Raw genomic sequence first — 23,043 nt, forward strand, 5'->3', positions numbered from 1 at the left:
AACACACCCTAAGAACAGAGGAACAGAACATTAGAAATCACAAACACACCCTAAGAACAGAGGAACAGAACATTAGAAATCACAAACACACCCACCCACAGAACAGAGTAACAGAACATTAGAAATCACAAACACACCCTAAGAACAGAAAAGGAACAGAACATTAGAAATCAGCTGGATGGAATTGAGGAATCCATAGAATCAAACCACTTCTGAGAGAATTTGAATAAATTAAACAAACCTCATCATGAGGAATTGGCTATCCAAAATGGGGATATGTGGAGAAATCACTTTTCAAACCTCTACAGCAATATAACAAAGAGTCCAGGACAAAAATATACACAAGAACATTTACAAAACTTTGAATCAGCAGTCAAAGACTATCAGAATCCTGTGGATACCCCAATTACGGAAGAAATATTTGAAAAACTATGCACTCTCCAACCCAAAAAGGCCTGTGGTGCTGATGGCATTTTAAATTAAATGATCAAATATACAGACCACAAATTCAAATTGGTTATACTCAAACTCTTCAACATCATCCTCACTGCAGGTATTTTCCCCGATATTTGGGGAAAAATGTAAAATAAATAAAAATGGAGACAAATTTAACACAAATTAGAGAAATTTGCATTAACAGCAATTTAGGGAAAATTCTTTGCAGTATCATAAATAGCAGACTACATAATTTCCTTGATGAACACAACATCCTGAGCAGAAGCCAGATAGGAATTTCAACAAATGACCACAGAACAGACCCCACTTATACCCTCCACACTAACAGACAAACAAGTCAACCACAACAGACCCCACTTATACCCTCCACACTAACAAATATGATGTTATTAAATCAATGTACACTAAAAACAAATGTGTGTGATTAAAATTGGCAACAAGCAAACATACTTTTTCTTTCAGGGACGGGGAGTGAAACGGGGCTGCCCAATAAGTCCAACACTATTTAACATCTACATTAATGAATTGGCAAAAACATTAGAAGAATCGGCAGCACCTGGTATCACCCTACACAACACTGAAATCAAGTGTCTGCTGTACGCAGGTGACCTGGTGCTACTGTCTCCCACTAAGGAGGGTCTGCTGTCTCCCACTAAGGAGGGTCTGCTGTAGACAGATTACCCGGTGCTACTGTCTCCCAATAAGGAGGGACTGCTGTCTCCCACTAAGGAGGGTCTGCTGTACGCAGATGACCTGGTGCTACTGTCTCCCACTAAGGAGGGTCTGCTGTCTCCCACTAAGGAGGGTCTGCTGTACACATGACCTGGTGCTGTTGTCTCCCACAAAGGAGGGTCTGCTGTCTCCCACTAAGGAGGGTCTGCTGTACGCAGATGACCTGGTGCTACTGTCTCCCACTAAGGAGGGTCTGCCGTCTCCCACTAAGGAGGGTCTGCCGTCTCCCACTAAGGAGGGACTGTCTCCCACTAAGGAGGGTCTGCCGTCTCCCACTAAGGAGGGTCTGCCGTCTCCCACTAAGGAGGGTCTGCCGTCTCCCACTAAGGAGGGTCTGCTGTAGACAGATGACCTGGTGCTACTGTCTCCCACTAAGGAGGGTCTGCTGTCTCCCACTAAGGAGGGTCTGTTGTAGACAGATGACCTGATGCTGCCGTCTCCCACAAAGGAGGGTCTGCTGCCTCCCACAAAGGAGGGTCTGCTGCCTCCCACTAAGGAGGGTCTGCTGCCTCCCACTAAGGAGGGTCTGCTGCCTCCCACTAAGGAGGGTCTGCTGCCTCCCACTAAGGAGGGTCTGCTGCCTCCCACTAAGGAGGGTCTGCTGCCTCCCACTAAGGAGGGTCTGCTGCCTCCCACTAAGGAGGGTCTGCTGCCTCCCACTAAGGAGGGTCTGCTGCCTCCCACTAAGGAGGGTCTGTTGTCTCCCACTAAGGAGGGTCTGTTGTCTCCCACTAAGGAGGGTCTGTTGTCTCCCACTAAGGAGGGTCTGTTGTCTCCCACTAAGGAGGGTCTGCTGTCTCCCACTAAGGAGGGTTTGTTGTCTCCCACTAAGGAGGGTTTGCTGTAGACAGATGACATGGTGCTGCTGTCTCCCACTAAGGAGGGTTTGCTGTAGACAGATGACCTGGTGCTACTGTCTCCCACTAAGGAGGGTCTGCTGTCTCCCACTAAGGAGGGTTTGCTTTAGACAGATGACCTGGTGCTACTGTCTCCCACTAAGGAGGGTCTGCTGTCTCCCACTCAGGAGGGTCTGCTGCCTCCCACTCAGGAGGGTCTGCTGCCTCCCACTCAGGAGGGTCTGCTCCCACTCAGGAGGGTCTCTGCCTCCCACTCAGGAGGGTCTGCTGTCTCCCACTCAGGAGGGTCTGCTGTCTCCCACTCAGGAGGGTCTGCTGTCTCCCACTCAGGAGGGTCTGCTGTCTCCCACTCAGGAGGGTCTGCTGTCTCCCACTCAGGAGGGTCTGCTGTCTCCCACTAAGGAGGGTCTGCTGTCTCCCACTAAGGAGGGTCTGCTGTCTCCCACTCAGGAGGGTCTGCTGTCTCCCACTCAGGAGGGTCTGCTGCCTCCCACTCAGGAGGGTCTGCTGTCTCCCACTCAGGAGGGCCTGCTGCCTCCCACTCAGGAGGGCCTGCTGCCTCCCACTCAGGAGGGCCTGCTGCCTCCCACTCAGGAGGGCCTGCTGCCTCCCACTCAGGAGGGCCTGCTGCCTCCCACTCAGGAGGGCCTGCTGTCTCCCACTCAGGGGAGGGCCTGCTGTCTCCCACTCAGGAGGGCCTGCTGCCTCCCACTCAGGAGGGCCTGCTGTCTCCCACTCAGGAGGGTCTGCTGCCTCCCACTCAGGAGGGCCTGCTGCCTCCCACTCAGGAGGGTCTGCTGCCTCCCACTCAGGAGGGTCTGCTGCCTCCCACTCAGGAGGGTCTGCTGCCTCCCACTCAGGAGGGTCTGCTGCCTCCCACTCAGGAGGGTCTGCTGCCTCCCACTCAGGAGGGTCTGCTGCCTCCCACTCAGGAGGGTCTGCTGCCTCCCACTCAGGAGGGTCTGCTGCCTCCCACTCAGGAGGGTCTGCTGCCTCCCACTCAGGAGGGTCTGCTGCCTCCCACTCAGGAGGGTCTGCTGCCTCCCACTCAGGAGGGTCTGCTGCCTCCCACTCAGGAGGGTCTGCTGCCTCCCACTCAGGAGGGTCTGCTGCCTCCCACTAAGGAGGGTCTGCTGCCTCCCACTCAGGAGGGTCTGCTGTCTCCCACTCAGGAGGGTCTGCTGTCTCCCACTAAGGAGGGTCTGCTGTCTCCCACTAAGGAGGGTCTACTGTCTCCCACTAAGGAGGGTCTACTGTCTCCCACTAAGGAGGGTCTACTGTCTCCCACTAAGGAGGGGTTACAGCAGCATCTAGATCATCCTAAAGAAAACAAATATAATGATATTCCAAAAAAGGTCCGGAAATCAGGATGACAAATCTAAATTCTATTTGGACACAGTTCTATTAGAACACACCAAAAACTACACAATCTAGGAGTAAGTATCAGCAACACAGGTAGCTTTCACAGGGCTGTGAAAGAGCTGATAGACAAAGCAAGAAGAGCCTTCTATGCTATTAAAAGGAACATTAAAATCAAATTCCAATTAGAATCTGGCTCAAATGTTTCCAATCAGATATAATGGTCATCACAGACGAACCTGGCTGCCCAGAGAGCACAGTCTGGCTATAGAGACCGGTCGTCACACACAAACCTGGCTGCCCAGAGAGGACAGTCTGGCTATAGAGACCGGTCATCACAGACAAACCTGGCTGCCCAGAGAGGACAGTCTGGCTATAGAGACCGGTCATCACAGACAAACCTGGCTGCCCAGAGAGGACAGTCTGGCTATAGAGACCGGTCGTCACAGACAAACCTGGCTGCCCAGAGAGGACAGTCTGGCTATAGAGACCGGTCATCACAGACAAACCTGGCTGCCCAGAGAGGACAGTCTGGCTATAGAGACCAGTCATCACAGACAAACCTGGCTGCCCAGAGAGGACAGTCTGGCTATAGAGACCGGTCGTCACAGACAAACCTGGCTGCCCAGAGAGGACAGTCTGGCTATAGAGACCGGTCATCACAGACAAACCTGGCTGCCCAGAGAGGACAGTCTGGCTATAGAGACCAGTCATCACAGACAAACCTGGCTGCTCAGAGAGGACAGTCTGGCTATAGAGACCGGTCGTCACAGACAAACCTGGCTGCTCAGAGAGGACAGTCTGGCTATAGAGACCAGTCATCACAGACAAACCTGGCTGCCCAGAGAGGACAGTCTGGCTATAGAGACCGGTCGTCACAGACAAACCTGGCTGCTCAGAGAGGACAGTCTGTGCTCACTCTGCTCCAGGGGAGAGGTAGAGACAGAGCTGCATTTCCTATGAAATAAATATTCAGACTTCAGAGAATCTTCCTTTCCCAAAATGATAATTCAATATAAAGAATTTCAAACTATAAAAGAAAATAAAGAATATAAAATAATAATAATAAAATAAAATAAATCTAATATGTATTGGGTGAAAAGTCAAAATGTGCAGTTTTGGAAGCCAAACATGTCCTCCTGCCACAACCTGAGGGACAGCCAGTAAAAAGTGAAATGTAACTTCAACAATATTTCCTATCTGGTTTTGTTTTGTCTTTCATACCAGGTCATGTGTCTTCTCAGTCATGTTGACACTGGTCTACTACCAGGTCATGCGTCTTCTCAGTCATGTTGACACTGGTCTACTACCAGGTCATGTGTCTTCTCTGGTCTACTACCAGGTCATGTGTCTCCTCAGTCATGTTGACACTGGTCTACTACCAGGTCATGTGTCTTCTCAGTCACGTTGACACTGGTCTACTACCAGGTCATGTGTCTTCTCAGTCACGTTGACACTGGTCTACTACCAGGTCATGTGTCTTCTCAGTCATGTTGACACTGGTCTACTACCAGGTCATGTGTCTTCTCAGTGTGTCTTCTCTGGTCTACTATCAGGTCTGTGTGTGTATATGTGTATTGTCTGTGTGTGTATATGTGTATTGTCTGTGTGTGTATATGTGTATTGTCTGTGTGTGTATATGTGTATTGTCTGTGTGTGTATATGTGTATTGTCTGTGTGTGTATATGTGTATTGTCTGTGTGTGTATATGTGTATTGTCTGTGTGCGTATATGTGTATTGTCTGTGTGCGTATATGTGTATTGTCTGTGTGCGTATATGTGTATTGTCTGTGTGCGTATATGTGTATTGTCTGTGTGCGTATATGTGTATTGTCTGTGTGCGTATATGTGTATTGTCTGTGTGCGTATATGTGTATTGTCTGTGTGCGTATATGTGTATTGTCTGTGTGCGTATATGTGTATTGTCTGTGTGCGTATATGTGTATTGTCTGTGTGCGTATATGTGTATTGTCTGTGTGTGTATATGTGTATTGTCTGTGTGTGTATATGTGTATTGTCTGTGTGTGTATATGTGTATTGTCTGTGTGTGTATATGTGTATTGTCTGTGTGTGTATATGTGTATTGTCTGTGTGTGTATATGTGTATTGTCTGTGTGTGTATATGTGTATTGTCTGTGTGTGTATATGTGTATTGTCTGTGTGCGTGTGTTTTCACCCTCCCGGTAGCGTCCACATCCAGGCGTAGAGGGGGTGGGATGTTCCGTGGGCGGGGGCTGGGCAGGGGGGGCATGGAGTCGACCACTCGCAAGTTGAATCTTTCCAGGTGTGTGGGGTTGGGCGGGTCGCTGTGGAGGAGAGGCTTCAGCCCTCCAAACCCCTCCCCATCTGACCCTATTGGCTGGGCCAGCAAGTGGGAGGTATCCTGAGAGTGAACAAGGTGTCCTGTCCTGAGAGTGCGCACGTGCCCCAGCAGCTCGCCTCCAGCCCCTCCCCCAGTCCTCTGTAGACCAATCCCCTCCAGGGACTCCAGAGAGTAGGCGTGTCTCATGCTGTCCATCACCCATCTAGGCCCCACCCCTTCCTCTCTTTCCAAAAAGTCCGTACAGGTCCACCGCCCCCGGCAATAGGGTCCTCCATGGCCCTGGCCCAATCTGACAACTCGAAACCTGGACCCTTGCCCCACAGCATCTTGCGAGTTGGATTTCCTCAGAGAGAGGGGAGTCGTCGGCTGGGAGAAACTTCCCTGCTGGTGGGAGAGGCCAGGCTGGGAGGAATCAGTGGATTGGCTGGAGGACTGAAGGGAGGGATTTGATTGGCTAGAGGCCTGAACATGGGGTGGGGCTTCCCCAGAGCTCTGCGTGTAGTCTGACGTCACACTAGTAATCTGGAAGCCACTCCTCTTCTTCCCCCCACTCATCTAAACACACAGACACACAGTGAGTGCTGGGCTTGTGTCAGTAGGGTTTGGTTCTCTCTAAAACTCTGTCTGGTCTGTCCTGTTCTCCTAACATATATAGTCCCCTTTCTGGTCTGTCCTGTTCTACTAAGATATATATATAGTCCTCTGTCTAGTCTGTCCTGTCTGTGGAGAACAGGACCAGACTGTATATACTGAACAAAAATAGAAACAACAATTTCAACTGTTTTACTGAGTTACAGTTCAGGAAATTAGTCATAAGGAAATCAGTCATTTCTATTTTACCTTTATTGAACTAGGCAAGTCAGTTAAGAACAAATTCTTATTTTCTATGACTGTGGGTTAACTGCCTGTCCAGGGGCAGAATGACAGATTTGTACCTTGTCAGCTCGGGGATTTGAACTTGCAACCTTCCGGTTACTAGTCCAACGCTCTAACCACTAGGCTACCCTGCTGCGCCATCATGGAGGACCTTCCGGTTACTAGTCCAACGCTCTAACCACTAGGCTACCCTGCTGGTTACTAGTCCAACGCTCTAACCACTAGGCTACCTGCTGGTTACTAGTCCAACGCTCTAACCACTAGGCTACCTGCTGGTTACTAGTCCAACGCTCTAACCACTAGGCTACCCTGCTGGTTACTAGTCCAACGCTCTAACCACTAGGCTACCCTGCTGGTTACTAGTCCAACGCTCTAACCACTAGGCTACCTGCTGGTTACTAGTCCAACGCTCTAACCACTAGGCTACCTGCTGGTTACTAGTCCAACGCTCTAACCACTAGGCTACCCTGCTGGTTACTAGTCCAACGCTCTAACCACTAGGCTACCTGCTGGTTACTAGTCCAACGCTCTAACCACTAGGCTACCCTGCTGGTTACTAGTCCAACGCTCTAACCACTAGGCTACCTGCTGGTTACTAGTCCAACGCTCTAACCACTAGGCTACCTGCTGGTTACTAGTCCAACGCTCTAACCACTAGGCTACCTGCTGGTTACTAGTCCAACGCTCTAACCACTAGGCTACCTGCTGGTTACTAGTCCAACGCTCTAACCACTAGGCTACCTGCTGGTTACTAGTCCAACGCTCTAACCACTAGGCTACCTGCTGGTTACTAGTCCAACGCTCTAACCACTAGGCTACCTGCTGGTTACTAGTCCAACGCTCTAACCACTAGGCTACCTGCTGGTTACTAGTCCAACGCTCTAACCACTAGGCTACCTGCTGGTTACTAGTCCAACGCTCTAACCACTAGGCTACCTGCTGGTTACTAGTCCAACGCTCTAACCACTAGGCTACCTGCTGGTTACTAGTCCAACGCTCTAACCACTAGGCTACCTGCTGGTTACTAGTCCAACGCTCTAACCACTAGGCTACCTGCTGGTTACTAGTCCAACGCTCTAACCACTAGGCTACCTGCTGGTTACTAGTCCAACGCTCTAACCACTAGGCTACCCTGCTGCGCCATATATAAATTAGGCCCCAATTTATAGATTTCACATGACTGAGCAGAGGCTCACATGGGCCCACCCACCCACATGGGAGCCTGGGACAGAGTCTATATTACATTTAAAAAATAAATAAAACATCTAATAAAAAGTTATTGCATCTTAATGAAAACAGACATAATTATGAATCATGTTATTGTTGTATAATGTATTAATTGAACATGTATACAATATATATTTATTTAACCAGGTGGCCAGTTGAGAGTTGTCATTTATAACTGCGACCAAGACAAAGCAAACTGACACAACAGAGTTACACGTGGAATAAAGGTCGATAACACAATAGGATCATCTATGTACATTGTGTGTAAATGTAGAAGAGTAGGGAGGTAAGGCAATAAATAGGTCATAGAGGTGAAATAATTACAATTTATCATTAACACTGGAGTGATAGATGTGCAGATGATGATGTGCAAGTAGAGATACTGGGATGCAAAGGAGCAAGATAAATAACAATATGGGGGAGGAGGTAGTTGGATGGGCTATTTACAGATGGGCTGTTTACAGGTTTATTGATCGGTAAGCTGCGCTGACAGCTGATGTTTAAAGTTAGTGAGGGAGATGCGAGTCTCCAGCTTCAGAGATTTAAACTATTTGTTCCAGTCATTGGCAGCAGAGAACTGGAAGGAAAGGCGGCCAAATGAGGAGTTGGCTTTGGGGGTTACCAGTGAGATATACCTGCTGGAGCGCGTGCTACGGGTGGATGTTGCTATGGTGACCAGTGAGCTGAGATAAGGCGGGGCTTTGCTTAGCCAAGACATCAATGACCTGGAGCAAGTGGGTTTGGCGACGAATATGTAGCGAGGGCCAGAGACAGCATACAGGTCGCAGTGGTGGGTGGTATATGGGGCTTTGGTGACACAATGGATGGCACTGTGATAGACTGCATCCAATTTTCTGAGTAGAGTGTTGGAGTCTATTTTGTAAATTACATCACTGAAGTCATGGATGATGGTAGAATAGTCTGTTTAACAAGGTGAATGCACCAATTTGTAAGTCGCTCTGGATAAGAGCGTCTGCTAAATGACTTAAATGTAATGTAAATGTAAACAAGGGTATTTTTGGCAGCATGAGTGAAAGATGCTTGGTTGCGATATAGGAAGCCGATTCTAGATTTAATTTTGGATGTGAGTCTGGATGGAGAGTTTACAGTCTAACCAGACACCTAGGTATTTGTAGTTGTCCACATATTCTAAGTCAGAGCCGTGCAGAGTAGTGATGCTAGGCAGGCGGGCAGCGATCGGTTAAAGAGCATGCATTTAGTTTTACATGCATTTAAGAGCAGTTGGAGGCCACGGAAGGAGAGTTGTAATGACATTGAAGCTCATCTGGAGGTTAGTTGCCACAGTGTGCAAAGAAGGGCCAGAAGTATACAGAATGGTGTCGTCAGCATAGAGGTGGATCAGGGAATCGCCCGCAGCAAGAGCAACATCATTGATATATACAGAGAAGAGAGTCGGCCCAAGGATTGAACCCTGTGGCACCCCATAGAGACTGCCAGAGGACCGGACAACATGCCATCCGATTTGACACACTGAACTCTGTCCGAGAAGTAGTTGGTGAACCAGGCGAGGCAGTCATTTGAGAAACTAAGGCTTTTGAGTATGCCAATAAGAATGCGGTGATTGACAGAGTCGAAAGCCTTGGCCAGGTCAATGAAGACGGCTGCACAGTCCTGTATTTTATCGATGGCGGTTATGATATCGTGGAGAAGGTACGGTGGGAACTTGGCTTTCGAAGATTTTAGAAAGGCAGGGCAGGATGGATATAGGTCCATAACAGTTTGGGTCTAGAGTGTCTCCCCCTTTGAAGAGGGGGCTGACCGTGCAGAGCAGTTGGCAGGGGTAGCCAGATGGAAAGCATGGCCAGCCGTAGAAAAATGCTTACTGAAATGATCGATTATCATAGATTTACCGGTGGAGACCGTGTTTCCTAGCCTCAGAGCAGTGGGCAGCTGGGAGGAGGTGCTCATATTCTCCATGGACTTTACAGTGTCCCAAAACTTTGGGGAATTAGTGCTACAGGATGCAAATTTCTGTTTGAAAAAGCTAGCCTTAGCTTTCCTAACTGACTGTATATTGGTTCCTGAATTCCCTGAAAAGTTGCATATCGCGGGGACTATTCGATGCTAGTGCGGTCCACCACAGGGTGTTTTTGTGTTGGTCAAGGGCAGTCAAGTCTGTGGTGAACCAAGGGCATAATATCTACTCTTAGTTCTATATTTTTTTGAATGGGGAATGCTTAAAGATATATCTAAGAGAGACCAATGTTATTGTGAAGTGGTTACTGAATAAACTGAAGATATATACATTCCATTCCACCACCAGCTGCCCCATTAAACAACACAACAATATAGATTAAATAACTTGTTCCCAGCCTTCACTTCCTCAGCTTCAACCTCGTCACTGAATAATGGTCACCTTGACCTTTTTGAGCACCACAACTTGCTAATGGACAGAGCCTAAAATGTTATTTTTGGTCTACCAGCCACTCAGATTTTTTTAACCAGACAAATATTTTTTCCCAGTAAAATTACACTAACAAAACCTGGACGTGCATGCTTTGAAATGTTTCTAAAACAATACATATATTACTGCTGAGAAGTAATGTGCTATATTGTTGAATTTCATTTTTTTTTAAAGATTGTGACGACTTTTAACCAAAATATGAGACAAAAATGTTCACCTGCCCTTTAAAGGGCGGGAGGTTACCGTGGTAATGAGAGTCAGCATTACATGGGCTTGTTCCTACCCATCTCTCTGATTTGGTCCTGCCGTACATACCTACACGTACGCTACGGTCACAAGACGCAGGCCTCCTAATTGTCCCTAGAATTTCTAAGCAAACAGCTGGAGGCAGGGCTTTCTCCTATAGAGCTCAATTTTTATGTAATCGTCTGCCTACCCATGTGAGAGACACAAACTTGGTCTCAACCTTTAAGTCTTTACTGAAGACTCATCTCTTCAGTAGGTCATATGATTGAGTGTAGTTTGTCCCAGGAGTGGGAAGGTGAACGGAAAGGCTCTGGAACAACGAACCACCCTTGCTGTCTCTGCCTGGCCGGTTCCCCTCTTTCCACTGGGATTCTCTGCCTCTAACCCTATTACAGGGGCTGAGTCACTGGCTTACTGGGGCTCTTCCATGCCGTCTCTAGGAGGGGTGTGTCACTTGAGTGGGTTGAGTCACTGACATGATCTTCCTATCTGGGTTGGCGCCACCCCCTTGTGTTGTGGCGTGGCAGAGATCTTTGTGGGCTATACTCGGCCTTGTCTCAGGATGGTAAGTTGGTGGTTGAAGATATCCCTCTAGTGATGTGGGGGCTGTGCTTTGGCAAAGTGGGTGGGGTTATATCCTGCCTGTTTGGCCCGGTCCGGGGGTATCATCAGATGGGGCCACAGTGTCTCCTGACCCCTCCTGTCTCAGCCTCCAGTATTTATGCTGCAGTAGTTTGTGTGTCGGGGGGCTAGGGTCGGTTTGTTATATCTGGAGTACTTCTCCTGTCCTATTCGGTGTCCTGTGTGAATTTAAGTGTGCTCTCTCTAATTCTCTCCTTTCTCTCTCGGAGGACCTGAGCCCAAGGACCGTGCCCCAGGACGACCTGACATGATGACTCCTTGCTGTCCCCAGTCCACCTGGCCGTGCTGCTGTTCCAGTTTCAACTGTTCTGCCTTATTATTATTCGACCATGCTGGTTATTTATGAACATTTGAACATCTTGGCCATGTTCTGTTATAATCTCCACCCGGCACAGCCAGAAGAGGACTGGCCACCCCACATAGCCTGGTTCCTCTCTAGGTTTCTTCCTAGGTTTTGGCCTTTCCAGGGAGTTTTTCCTAGCCACCATGCTTCTACACCTGCATTGCTTGCTGTTTGGGGTTTTAGGCTGGGTTTCTGTACAGCACTTTGAGATATCAGCTGATGTACGAAGGGCTATATAAATACATTTGATTTGGATTTGATTTCATGAAAGTTTGATTTTTATAGCAATTTATTTGAATTTGGCGCTCTGCATTTTGTCTGGCTTTTGTACATTTATTTACTGAAAAAGTAATTAAAGTAGTCGGCAATATCAGTGGGCTTTGTGATGAATAAGCCATCTGATTCAATGAACAATGGAGTCGAGTTGGCTTTTTTCCCAGAATTTCAGTTAAAGCTTTTTATTATCTTTCCTTTATATACATGTATCTTTGTTTCATAGTATAGTTTATTTAGTCACATGATTTCTTAATTTGCAGTAAGTTTGCCAATCAGTTGGGCTGCAGGACTATTTTGAACTTCACAAATCAAAACTGTATTTTTAGCAGTTATCAATATCTTGAAATATAAATTAATTAAGTACACATCGTGATATTTCGAGGAGTAAGAGGTTTCACCAACTATAGATATTACAGTAGTACTTTACAACACCGGTCTTCATCGTGGACAATGATATACAGTAGGGCAAGGGTCTTCATAGAGGACAAGTATTAATGATAATAAGTATTAATGTCAGACCCATGTAGTACTAACCTACTGCTAACCCTAAAGGGGTAGGGTTTGAAACTTATGGGTTCAACAATCACGCAGCTATGAGAATGAATAAATAATAAATAATAAATGGCAAGGCGTGACACATCAATACGGATCAGAGCCCCTTCTGTGCCATTCGAGAAGGGTGCAACTGCAGCCCACAATTTGAGCATTATTTGTGGGCATTCCGGAATCTGTAAGAACCCCTCTTTAGACTTCTATTGGTTTATTTTTATTTGGACTACAGTACATAGGCGGGAGGCAGGGGCGCTCCAGTACAGTCGATGGTGGTGATGCAACCGCCGATAAACCCCACAGAAGCAGTGGGGTTGACAACAGTAGCTGGCTATACTTAGAACAGACCGGTAGTGTCCTTCGCACCCGCTTGTCGGGCACCGTTTCCCCGCAATTCAGTTAAAGACAGCGACGGCAGGCAGGAGCGAAGGATACTGTCTACCAGTGAAAAAACGCATACTTTTTTCCCTTTTGACCCACATTCAAAAGTGTCACACTTTGGGTGGGGGTTCATGCAGGAACTAATGCAATACTCCTTCCAACAGATAGAGGAAGTCCACATTGGGGGCTGCAGTTGCACACCATTGCGCCATTCACCGTGTCCCTCTCAATTAAATCTCACTCTCCTGCACAACTTTATTTTAAAAGTATTTTTTTCCTTCTTGGTGAAATTTGTTTCAGGCAAAAGTTGACGTACCTTGTCCAGGATCCCGGATTCTGTAGCGGGTTTTAACCTGGCGAAGAGATGGAGCTTCTATAGGAGTTCGCTACATGACATCTCATCACTGCCGGACAAACACACTGTATAACCTTAACCAGTTTGATGTAGATATAAATACATCTCTACTTTATTATAAGACCTTTCATAAAAGTTGTAGAAAAAGTACTTCTGACCCCATCGCCGCTCGGTCGGCCGTAACTCCCGTTCCCAGGCCACGGTAATAATACCCCGTTGGACCAGAGAGATGGGCAGAGGGCTTTGGGGTGAGCCTCGGTTGCAGTCCCGTTCCTTGTTCCGTCCCAGCAGCTCTTCCATGGAGCCCCGGCCGAGACCGGGAGAGCAGTCTGGAGTTATTACACACACCAGCCCGTTTTTAGCTGGCCTGGTAGTTATACTTAACACAATACAAGTTAGCTAACTAGCTACAGTAGCTAAACATTCTGGCTAGCTAGTTAACTACTGTAACTAACTACTTCTGCTTTCCACAGCGGCGCCGTCTGTCTTCAGTCACTCCTTCCCCCCGTCTCTCTTTCTCTGCTGGAGAAAGACGGGTAGCTTTCTCATTCAGCTATAAAAGAACGGTTCTGGTCTCAGTATCTAGCTACATGATTTTCTATTTAGCAAACTGTTGACAACTTTTATAAACCCGGAAGTTACGCCCCCGTGGAGCCTCGTGTTTATGGTGCCCTGGTGACCCCTGCTGGCCAGATCAGATTACTACAGCCTTCCAGGTTGTAGGGGCAAGGGTTCCGGTTTTATGCCGAAAATCTCCCCTTGCCAGAATCCCCCCCCCCATCTAATTTCCTTATTTTTGTGGCTAGAGTCAAATACTTTCTGTGGTACACATCAGAGTCAAATACTTTCTGTGGTACACATCAGAGTCAAATACTTTCTGTAACACACATCAGAGTCAAATACTTTCTGTAACACACATCAGAGTCAAATACTTTCTGTAACACACATCAGAGTCAAATACTTTCTGTAACACACATCAGAGTCAAATACTTTCTGTAACACACATCAGAGTCAAATACTTTCTGTAACACACATCAGAGTCAAATACTTTCTGTAACACACATCAGAGTCAAATACTTTCTTTTGAACAAACTTAGTCAGGATAGGCAACCGAAATTAATAATGAATGTATGTGTGTTATATTAAATATAGAGGAAGGGGTAAAATGTTGGCAAGCAATGAACATTTCAGAACAACTATGGCTGAATTATTATCCTTACACTTTAAAAAATACTAGTCGAATAAGACATGTGAGAGATGACGAATGTTGGCAAAGAGATTTATTTATAGACTAATACAAAAATCAGTAGATGTTTTAGGTACAGGCGACATGGGCATCTTTCCGCCCAGGTGCGGGTGCGGTCGGCGGGTGCTGAAGGGGGAGTTCGCCCAGGACGCCATACAAGCTAGAACCGCCACATACACTTGAAACAAATAGCCAAATAGAAAACTGCAAGCAAAAATGCTTTCTGCTACTAAGATCAGTGAAATGTAGGCTAAACTGACAACGGAATGCAGAGCAGAAATCTCAACTAGCAAGCAAGTTGCAGCAATGAATGTTTGTTTATTCCATGTGTAACTCTGTTGTTGTTTGTGTCGCACTGCTATGCTTTATCTTGGCCAGGTCGCAGTTGTAAATGAGAACTTGTTCTCAACTGTCCACCTGGTTAAATAAAGGTGTTCTCAACTGGCCACCTGGTTGAATGAAGAACGCAAATAAAATGAAGAACGCAAGGGGGGGGGGATTTTGGCACAATGGTTTCAAGGCTGATGCCCAGCCCAGAAAGACCATTTCCAAACATGGCCACTTAGAAAAGTCAGATTTGAATATTCATAATAAGACACTTTAGTCATCATTTTTGTGCACAAAACATCCATTGAATTATTCAAATAATTGTAGCTGAGAAGGAAGATATACATTTGTTTAATTCATCCAATGTCTGCCATGTTTTTTGATGGCACATTTCAGCACATTTCAGCCTGCCCATTTCAGCCTACACATTTCAGCCTACACATTTCAGCCTGCACATTTCAGCCTGCCCATTTCAGCCTGCCCATTTCAGCCTGCCCATTTCAGCCTGCACATTTCAGCCTGCCCATTTCAGCCTACACATTTCAGCCTGCCCATTTCAGCCTGCCCATTTCAGCCTACACATTTCAGCCTGCCCATTTCAGCCTGCCCATTTCAGCCTGCACATTTCAGCCTGCCCATTTCAGCCTACACATTTCAGCCTGCCCATTTCAGCCTGCACCTATCAGCCTGCCCATTTCAGCCTGCACCTATCAGCCTACACATTTCAGCCTGCCCATTTCAGCCTGCACCTATCAGCCTACACATTTCAGCCTACACATTTCAGCCTACACATTTCAGCCTGCACATTTCAGCCTGCCCATTTCAGCCTGCATATTTCAGCCTACACATTTCAGCCTACACATTTCAGCCTACACATTTCAGCCTACACATTTCAGCCTGCACATTTCAGCCTGCCCATTTCAGCCTACACATTTCAGCCTGCATATTTCAGCCTACACATTTCAGCCTACACATTTCAGCCTACACAAACTATGTGATAAATGGTAGCCAATTTAAATCCGACCACCTCACTGACACAACTCTGAAATAAAGGACTCTGGAGTCTGATGCCCAGGCCAAATGGCAAAAACGAGTTCACAAACGGTTCACATCAAAAAAACACTTTAAATTCTTAAACCAATTAAAGATACAATATGTAACTTTTGGGGTAACCTGACCAAATTCACATAGAAATGTGAATTATAGCTCTTTCATTCACATTGAAAGCAAGTCTAAGAAGTGTTAGAGCTGTTCTATGTGCTCTATTTCTATGCTTCCTGTTCTGAAGTTTAGTTTTTATGTATTTTACTTACAGTTTTGTACAGCTGGAACTACAATATTTTTGTCTATGGAAAATATATTCCACAGCGGTTTAGATGGTACAATGATTATCTACACAATGACTGCTTGTTTTGTCACATAAACTTAAATTAGGCAAACTATTACAATTTTAGTAACCAGGAAATGGCGGAGCGATTTCTGCATAGTACATCTTTAACGGTGCATTTGACAATGGTTCAATTACTTTAACCATCAATTACATTTTTCTTCACACATTTGTATTTATTATGGATCCCCATTAGTTCCTGTCAAGGCAGCAGCTACTCTTCCTGGGGTTTATTATGGATCCCCATTAGTTCCTGCCAAGGCAGCAGCTACTCTTCCTGGGGTTTATTATGGATCCCCATTAGTTCCTGCCAAGGCAGCAGCTACTCTTCCTGGGGTTTATTATGGATCCCCATTAGTTCCTGCCAAGGCAGCAGCTACTCTTCCTGGGGTTTATTATGGATCCCCATTAGTTCCTGCCAAGGCAGCAGCTACTCTTCCTGGGGTTTATTATGGATCCCCATTAGTTCCTGCCAAGGCAGCAGCTACTCTTCCTGGGGTTTATTATGGATCCCCATTAGTTCCTGCCAAGGCAGCAGCTACTCTTCCTGGGGTTTATTATGGATCCCCATTAGTTCCTGCCAAGGCAGCAGCTACTCTTCCTGGGGTTTATTATGGATCCCCAATAGTTCCTGCCAAGGCAGCAGCTACTCTTCCTGGGGTTTATTATGGATCCCCATTTAGTTCCTGTCAAGGCAGCAGCTACTCTTCCTGGAGTTTATTATGGATCCCCATTAGTTCCTGCCAAGGCAGCAGCTACTCTTCCTGGGGTTTATTATGGATCCCCATTAGTTCCTGCCAAGGCAGCAGCTACTCTTCCTGGGGTTTATTATGGATCCCCATTAGTTCCTGCCAAGGCAGCAGCTACTCTTCCTGGGGTTTATTATGGATCCCCATTAGTTCCTGCCAAGGCAGCAGCTACTCTTCCTGGGGTTTATTATGGATCCCCATTAGTTCCTGCCAAGGCAGCAGCTACTCTTCCTGGGGTTTATTATGGATCCCCATTAGTTCCTGCCAAGACAGCAGCTACTCTTCCTGGGGTTTATTATGGATCCCCATTAGTTCCTGCCAAGGCAGCAGCTACTCTTCCTGGGGTTTATTATGGATCCCCATTAGTTCCTGCCAGGACAGCAGCTACTCTTCCTGGGGTTTATTATGGATCCCCATTAGTTCCTGCCAAGACAGCAGCTACTCTTCCTGGGGTTTATTATGGATCCCCATTAGTTCCTGCCAAGGCAGCAGCTACTCTTCCTGGGGTTTATTATGGATCCCCATTAGTTCCTGCCAAGGCAGCAGCTACTCTTCCTGGGGTTTATTATGGATCCCCATTAGTTCCTGTCAAGGCAGCAGCTACTCTTCCTGGGGTTTATTATGGATCCCCATTAGTTCCTGTCAAGGCAGCAGCTACTCTTCCTGGGGTTTATTATGGATCCCCATTAGTTCCTGCCAAGGCAGCAGCTACTCTTCCTGGGGTTTATTATGGATCCCCATTAGTTCCTGCCAAGGCAGCAGCTACTCTTCCTGGGGTTTATTATGGATCCCCATTAGTTCCTGTCAAGGCAGCAGCTACTCTTCCTGGGGTTTATTATGGATCCCCATTAGTTCCAACACACTGTGTGCCCTCAGGCCCATATTCCACCACTGTTGTATCAGTATGTTTTGATCATGACAGTTTACAATCCAGGATTTTACTCCAAGCAGTTTAGTCATCTCAACTTGCTCAATTTACACATTATTTATTACAAGATTTAGTTGAGGTTTAGGGTTTAGTGAATGATTTGTCCCAAATACAATGCTTTTAGTTTAAGAAATATTTAGGGCTAACTTATTCCTTGCCACACACTCTGAAACTAACTGCAGCTCTTTGTTAAGCGTTACAGTCTTTTCAGTCGCTGTAGTAGCTGACTTGTACTTATTTTATTTTATTGATTTTTATTTAAGATGTCAGGGCTCTTAGTGTTGCGAGCTTTTTATGCCTCAAAAGTTGTGCTTGCAAGCTCTCTGAGTTGTAAGATATGCAAGCCAACATGTGCTGTATGGCCCAAGTAGGTAATGAAGGTGAGATGCATGAGTTGTAAGATATGCAAGCCAACATGTGCTGTATGGCCCAAGCAGGTAATGAAGGTGAGATGCATGTTTGACAGAAACATTTGTTTGAATGGTAACAGCTCTTCCATTCCTGTTTCAGTGAGTAGCTCAATGTAAACTGAACGAAGCCTATGATAGTAAGCTTGTGGGTGTATTTGCGAGTCGCAGAACCACTGAATTCTAATTTCAAAGCTGTACTCAAGTCTTGGCTTTGTTGGCGAAGAGGCGCCACATTACTCAATGTCGAATGGCCAAGAGGAGAAAACTTAGGGACACATGAGGGAGGCGATGTCTGAAACCTTCTATCGTCTTCACTCCTTTGAGTACCAGACTCCGGTTGCTTGGTTGGGTAGTCACCCTGTAGCGCGGGACCATTCTGGACTTCCTCCAGATGGTACCTATGGGTGGTATTCTGCTTCATAGCAGAGTCCACTTGGGAGCTTAGAGTACTGATTTTAGACACATTACATTTACATTTACATTTAAGTCATTTAGCAGACGCTCTTATCCAGAGCGACTTACAAATTGGTGCATTCACCTTATGACATCCAGTGGAACAGTCACTTTACAATAGTGCATCTAAAACTTAAGGGGGGGTGAGAGGGATTACTTATCCTATCCTAGGTATTCCTTAAAGAGGTGGGGTTTCAGGTGTCTCCGGAAGGTGGTGATTGACTCCGCTGTCCTGGCGTCGTGAGGGAGTTTGTTCCACTATTGGGGGGCCAGGGCAGCGAACAGTTTTGACTGGGCTGAGCGGGAGCTGTACTTCCTCAGTGGTAGGGAGGCGAGCAGGCCAGAGGTGGATGAACGCAGTGCCCTTGTTTGGGTGTAGGGCCTGATCAGAGCCTGGAGGTACTGAGGTGCCGTTCCCCTCACAGCTCCGTAGTCAAGCACCATGGTCTTGTAGCGGATGCGAGCTTCAACTGGAAGCCAGTGGAGAGAACGGAGGAGCGGGGTGACGTGAGAGAACTTGGGAAGGTTGAACACCAGACAGGCTGCGGCGTTCTGGATGAGTTGAAGGGGTTTAATGGCACAGGCAGGGAGCCCAGCCAACAGCGAGTTGCAGTAATCCAGACGGGAGATGACAAGTGCCTGGATTAGGACCTGCGCCGCTTCCTGTGTGAGGCAGGGTCGTACTCTGCGGATGTTGTAGAGCATGAACCTACAGGAACGGGCCACCGCCTTGATGTTGGTTGAGAACGACAGGGTGTTGTCCAGGATCACGCCAAGGTTCTTGGCGCTCTGGGAGGAGGACACAATGGAGTTGTCAACCGTGATGGCGAGATCATGGAACGGGCAGTCCTTCCCCGGGAGGAAGAGCAGCTCCGTCTTGCCGAGGTTCAGCTTGAGGTGGTGATCAGTCATCCACACTGATATGTCTGCCAGACATGCAGAGATGCGATTCGCCACCTGGTCATCAGAAGGGGGAAAGGAGAAGATGAATTGTGTGTCGTCTGCATAGCAATGATAAGAGAGACCATGTGAGGTTATGACAGAGCCAAGTGACTTGGTGTATAGCGAGAATAGGAGAGGGCCAAGAACAGAGCCCTGGGGACACCAGTGGTGAGAGCGCGTGGTGAGGAGACAGATTCTCGCCACGCCACCTGGTAGGAGCGACCTGTCAGGTAGGACGCAATCCAAGCGTGGGCCGCGCCGGAGATGCCCAACTCGGAGAGGGTGGAGAGGAGGATCTGATGGTTCACAGTATCGAAGGCAGCCGATAGATCTAGAAGGATGAGAGCAGAGGAGAGAGAGTTAGCTTTAGCAGTGCGGAGCGCCTCCGTGATACAGAGGAGAGCAGTCTCAGTTGAATGACTAGTCTTGAAACCTGACTGATTTGGATCAAGAAGGTCATTCAGAGAGAGATAGCGGGAGAGCTGGCCAAGGACGGCACGTTCAAGAGTTTTGGAGAGAAAAGAAAGAAGGGATACTGGTCTGTAGTTGTTGACATCGGAGGGATCGAGTGTAGGTTTTTTCAGAAGGGGTGCAACTCTCGCTCTCTTGAAGACGGAAGGGACGTAGCCAGCGGTCAGGGATGAGTTGATGAGCGAGGTGAGGTAAGGGAGAAGGTCTCCGGAAATGGTCTGGAGAAGAGAGGAGGGGATAGGGTCAAGCGGGCAGGTTGTTGGGCGGCCGGCCGTCACAAGACGCGAGATTTCATCTGGAGAGAGAGGGGAGAAAGAGGTCAGAGCACAGGGTAGGGCAGTGTGAGCAGAACCAGCGGTGTCGTTTGACTTAGCAAACGAGGATCGGATGTCGTCGACCTTCTTTTCAAAATGGTTGACGAAGTCATCTGCAGAGAGGGAGGAGGGGGGGGAGGGGGAGGAGAATTCAGGAGGGAGGAGAAGGTGGCAAAGAGCTTCCTAGGGTTAGAGACAGATGCTTGGAATTTAGAGTGGTAGAAAATGGCTTTAGCAGCAGAGACAGAGGAGGAAAATGTAGAGAGGAGGGAGTGAAAGGATGCCAGGTCCGCAGGGAGGCGAGTTTTCCTCCATTTCCGCTCGGCTGCCCGGAGCCCTGTTCTGTGAGCTCGCAATGAGTCATCGAGCCACGGAGCGGGAGGGGGAGGACCGAGCCGGCCTGGAGGATAGGGGACATAGAGAGTCAAGGGATGCAGAGAGGGAGGAGAGGAGGGTTGAGGAGGCAGAATCAGGAGATAGGTGGGAGAAGGTTTGAGCGGAGGGAAGAGATGATAGGATGGAAGAGGAGAGAGTAGCGGGGGAGAGAGAGCGAAGGTTGGGACGGCGCGATACCATCCGAGTAGGGGCAGTGTGGGAGGTGTTGGATGAGAGCGAGAGGGAAAAGGATACAAGGTAGTGGTCGGAGACTTGGAGGGGAGTTGCAATGAGGTTAGTGGAAGAACAGCATCTAGTAAAGATGAGGTCGAGCGTATTGCCTGCCTTGTGAGTAGGGGGGGAAGGTGAGAGGGTGAGGTCAAAAGAGGAGAGGAGTGGAAAGAAGGAGGCAGAGAGGAAAGAGTCAAAGGTAGACGTGGGGAGGTTAAAGTCGCCCAGAACTGTGAGAGGTGAGCCGTCCTCGGGAAAGGAGCTTATCAAGGCATCAAGCTCATTGATGAACTCTCCGAGGGAACCTGGAGGGCGATAAATGATAAGGATGTTAAGCTTGAAAGGGCTAGTAACTGTGACAGCATGGAATTCAACGGAGGCGATAGACAGATGGGTAAGGGGAGAAAGAGAGAATGACCACTTGGGAGAGATGAGGATCCCGGTGCCACCACCCCGCTGACCAGACGCTCTCGGGGTGTGCGAGAACACGTGGGCGGACGAAGAGAGAGCAGTAGGAGTAGCAGTGTTGTCTGTGGTGATCCATGTTTCCGTCAGTGCCAAGAAGTCGAGGGACTGGAGGGATGCATAGGCTGAGATGAACTCTGCCTTGTTGACCGCAGATTGGCAGTTCCAGAGGCTACCGGAGACCTGGAACTCCACGTGGGTCGTGCGTGCTGGGACCACCAGAGTAGGCTGGCCGCGGCCACGCGGTGTAGAGCGTTTGTATGGTCTGTGCAGAGAGGAGAGAACAGGGATAGACAGACACATAGTTGACAGGCTACAGAAGAGGCTACGCTAATGCAAAGGAGATTGGAATGACAAGTGGACTACACGTCTCGAATGTTCAGAAAGTTAAGCTTACGTAGCAAGAATCTTATTGACTAAAATGATTAAAATGATACAGTACTGCTGAAGTAGGCTAGCTGGCAGTGGCTGCGTTGTTGACACTACACTAATCAAGTCGTTCCGTTGAGTGTAATAGTTTCTGCAGTGCTGCTATTCGGGGGCTAGCTGGCTAGCTAGCAGTGTTGTTTACGTTACGTGGCGTTAAAAGAACGACAATAGCTGGCTAGCTAACCTAGAAAATCGCTCTAGACTACACAATTATCTTTGATACAAAGACGGCTATGTAGCTAGCTATGTAGCTAGCTACGATCAAACAAATCAAACCGTTGTACTGTAATGAAATGAAAATGTGATACTACCTGTGAATGCGACCGGGTTGTTGAGTCCTATTCGGTAGATGTTGGCTAGCTGTTGGCTAGCTGTCGGCTAGCTGTTGGCTAGCTGTTGGCTAGCTAGCAGAGTCTCCTACGTTAAGGATGACAAATAGCTGGCTAGCTAACCTCGGTAAATTAAGATAATCACTCTAAGACTACACACTCTAAACTACACAATTATCTTGGATACGAAGACAGCAAAGACAGCTATGTAGCTAGCTAACACTACACTAATCAGGTCGTTCAGTTGAGTGTAATAGTTACTACAGTGCTGCTAATCAGTGGGCGTTTGCTAGCTGGCTAGCTGGCTAGCTGCTGGGCAAATAGCAGTGAAGACTACGTTAGGATGACGAAATACGATAATTATGCAATTATCTTTGATACAAAGACGGCTATGTAGCTAGCTAAGAAGAAATTGCTAAGATTAGACAAATCAAACCGTTGTACTATAATGAAATGTAATGAAATGTAATGTAAAAGTTATACTACCTGCGGAGCGAAGTGCCGATGCGACCGCTCGCTCCAACCCGGAAGTACTAGTACTAGTGATCAATAATGTCAAACCTGCACTGTAAGTCTAAGAAGACAGCACCCACAATCATTTTATTATCAATTTCTCTCTGCCAATCATGGGTAATTTGTATAAGTGCTGTGCTTGTTGAGTGTCCTTCCCTATAAGCGTGCTGAACGTCAATTTGTTCACTGTGTAATAGCATTGTATCTGGTCAAACACAATGGGTGTGTGCTTATTAGTACCTGGAATAAGCAATTTCAAGTGCAGCGTCTGTTTGCTCCTCATTACACACCACAGACCAACAAATATGATTTACATCAACATATGAATCACTACAGAACCTCTTGTATGACCTCTTATAAACTATAGTAGTCCCAGCCTTTGGAACCTTGGTTTTCCTAAATATGGCTATTTTATTGTGATCACTAC

At 47.3% G+C, this 23,043-nt stretch overlaps 1 protein-coding gene across 5 annotated transcripts in view; it reads right to left on the bottom strand.

Annotated features, from left to right (window-relative positions):
• eif4e2rs1 (eukaryotic translation initiation factor 4E family member 2 related sequence 1) overlaps positions 1-13,676 on the bottom strand; it is a 91,164-nt gene extending 77,488 nt beyond the window's left edge. For 3 of the 5 annotated variants that reach the window (XR_006835007.1, XM_046329207.1, XM_046329204.1), the window contains exons 1-3: positions 13,206-13,676; positions 13,009-13,045; positions 5,581-6,282 (exon numbers count right to left, since the gene is read on the bottom strand). Coding sequence is in view for 4 of the 5 variants with exons in the window: in XM_046329207.1 (XP_046185163.1) it covers positions 5,581-6,282; positions 13,009-13,045; positions 13,206-13,210 (744 nt within the window). In the remaining variant the exon portion in view is untranslated. Of the gene's footprint in view, positions 1-5,580; positions 6,283-13,008; positions 13,097-13,205 lie in introns of all 5 variants that reach the window. The other 2 variants (XM_046329205.1, XM_046329206.1) reach the window with 2 other exon arrangements.
• Positions 13,677-23,043: the final 9,367 nt, after the last annotated feature.

This window comes from Oncorhynchus gorbuscha, linkage group LG25 (assembly GCF_021184085.1).
Source record: "Oncorhynchus gorbuscha isolate QuinsamMale2020 ecotype Even-year linkage group LG25, OgorEven_v1.0, whole genome shotgun sequence".
Lineage (NCBI taxonomy): Eukaryota > Metazoa > Chordata > Actinopteri > Salmoniformes > Salmonidae > Oncorhynchus > Oncorhynchus gorbuscha.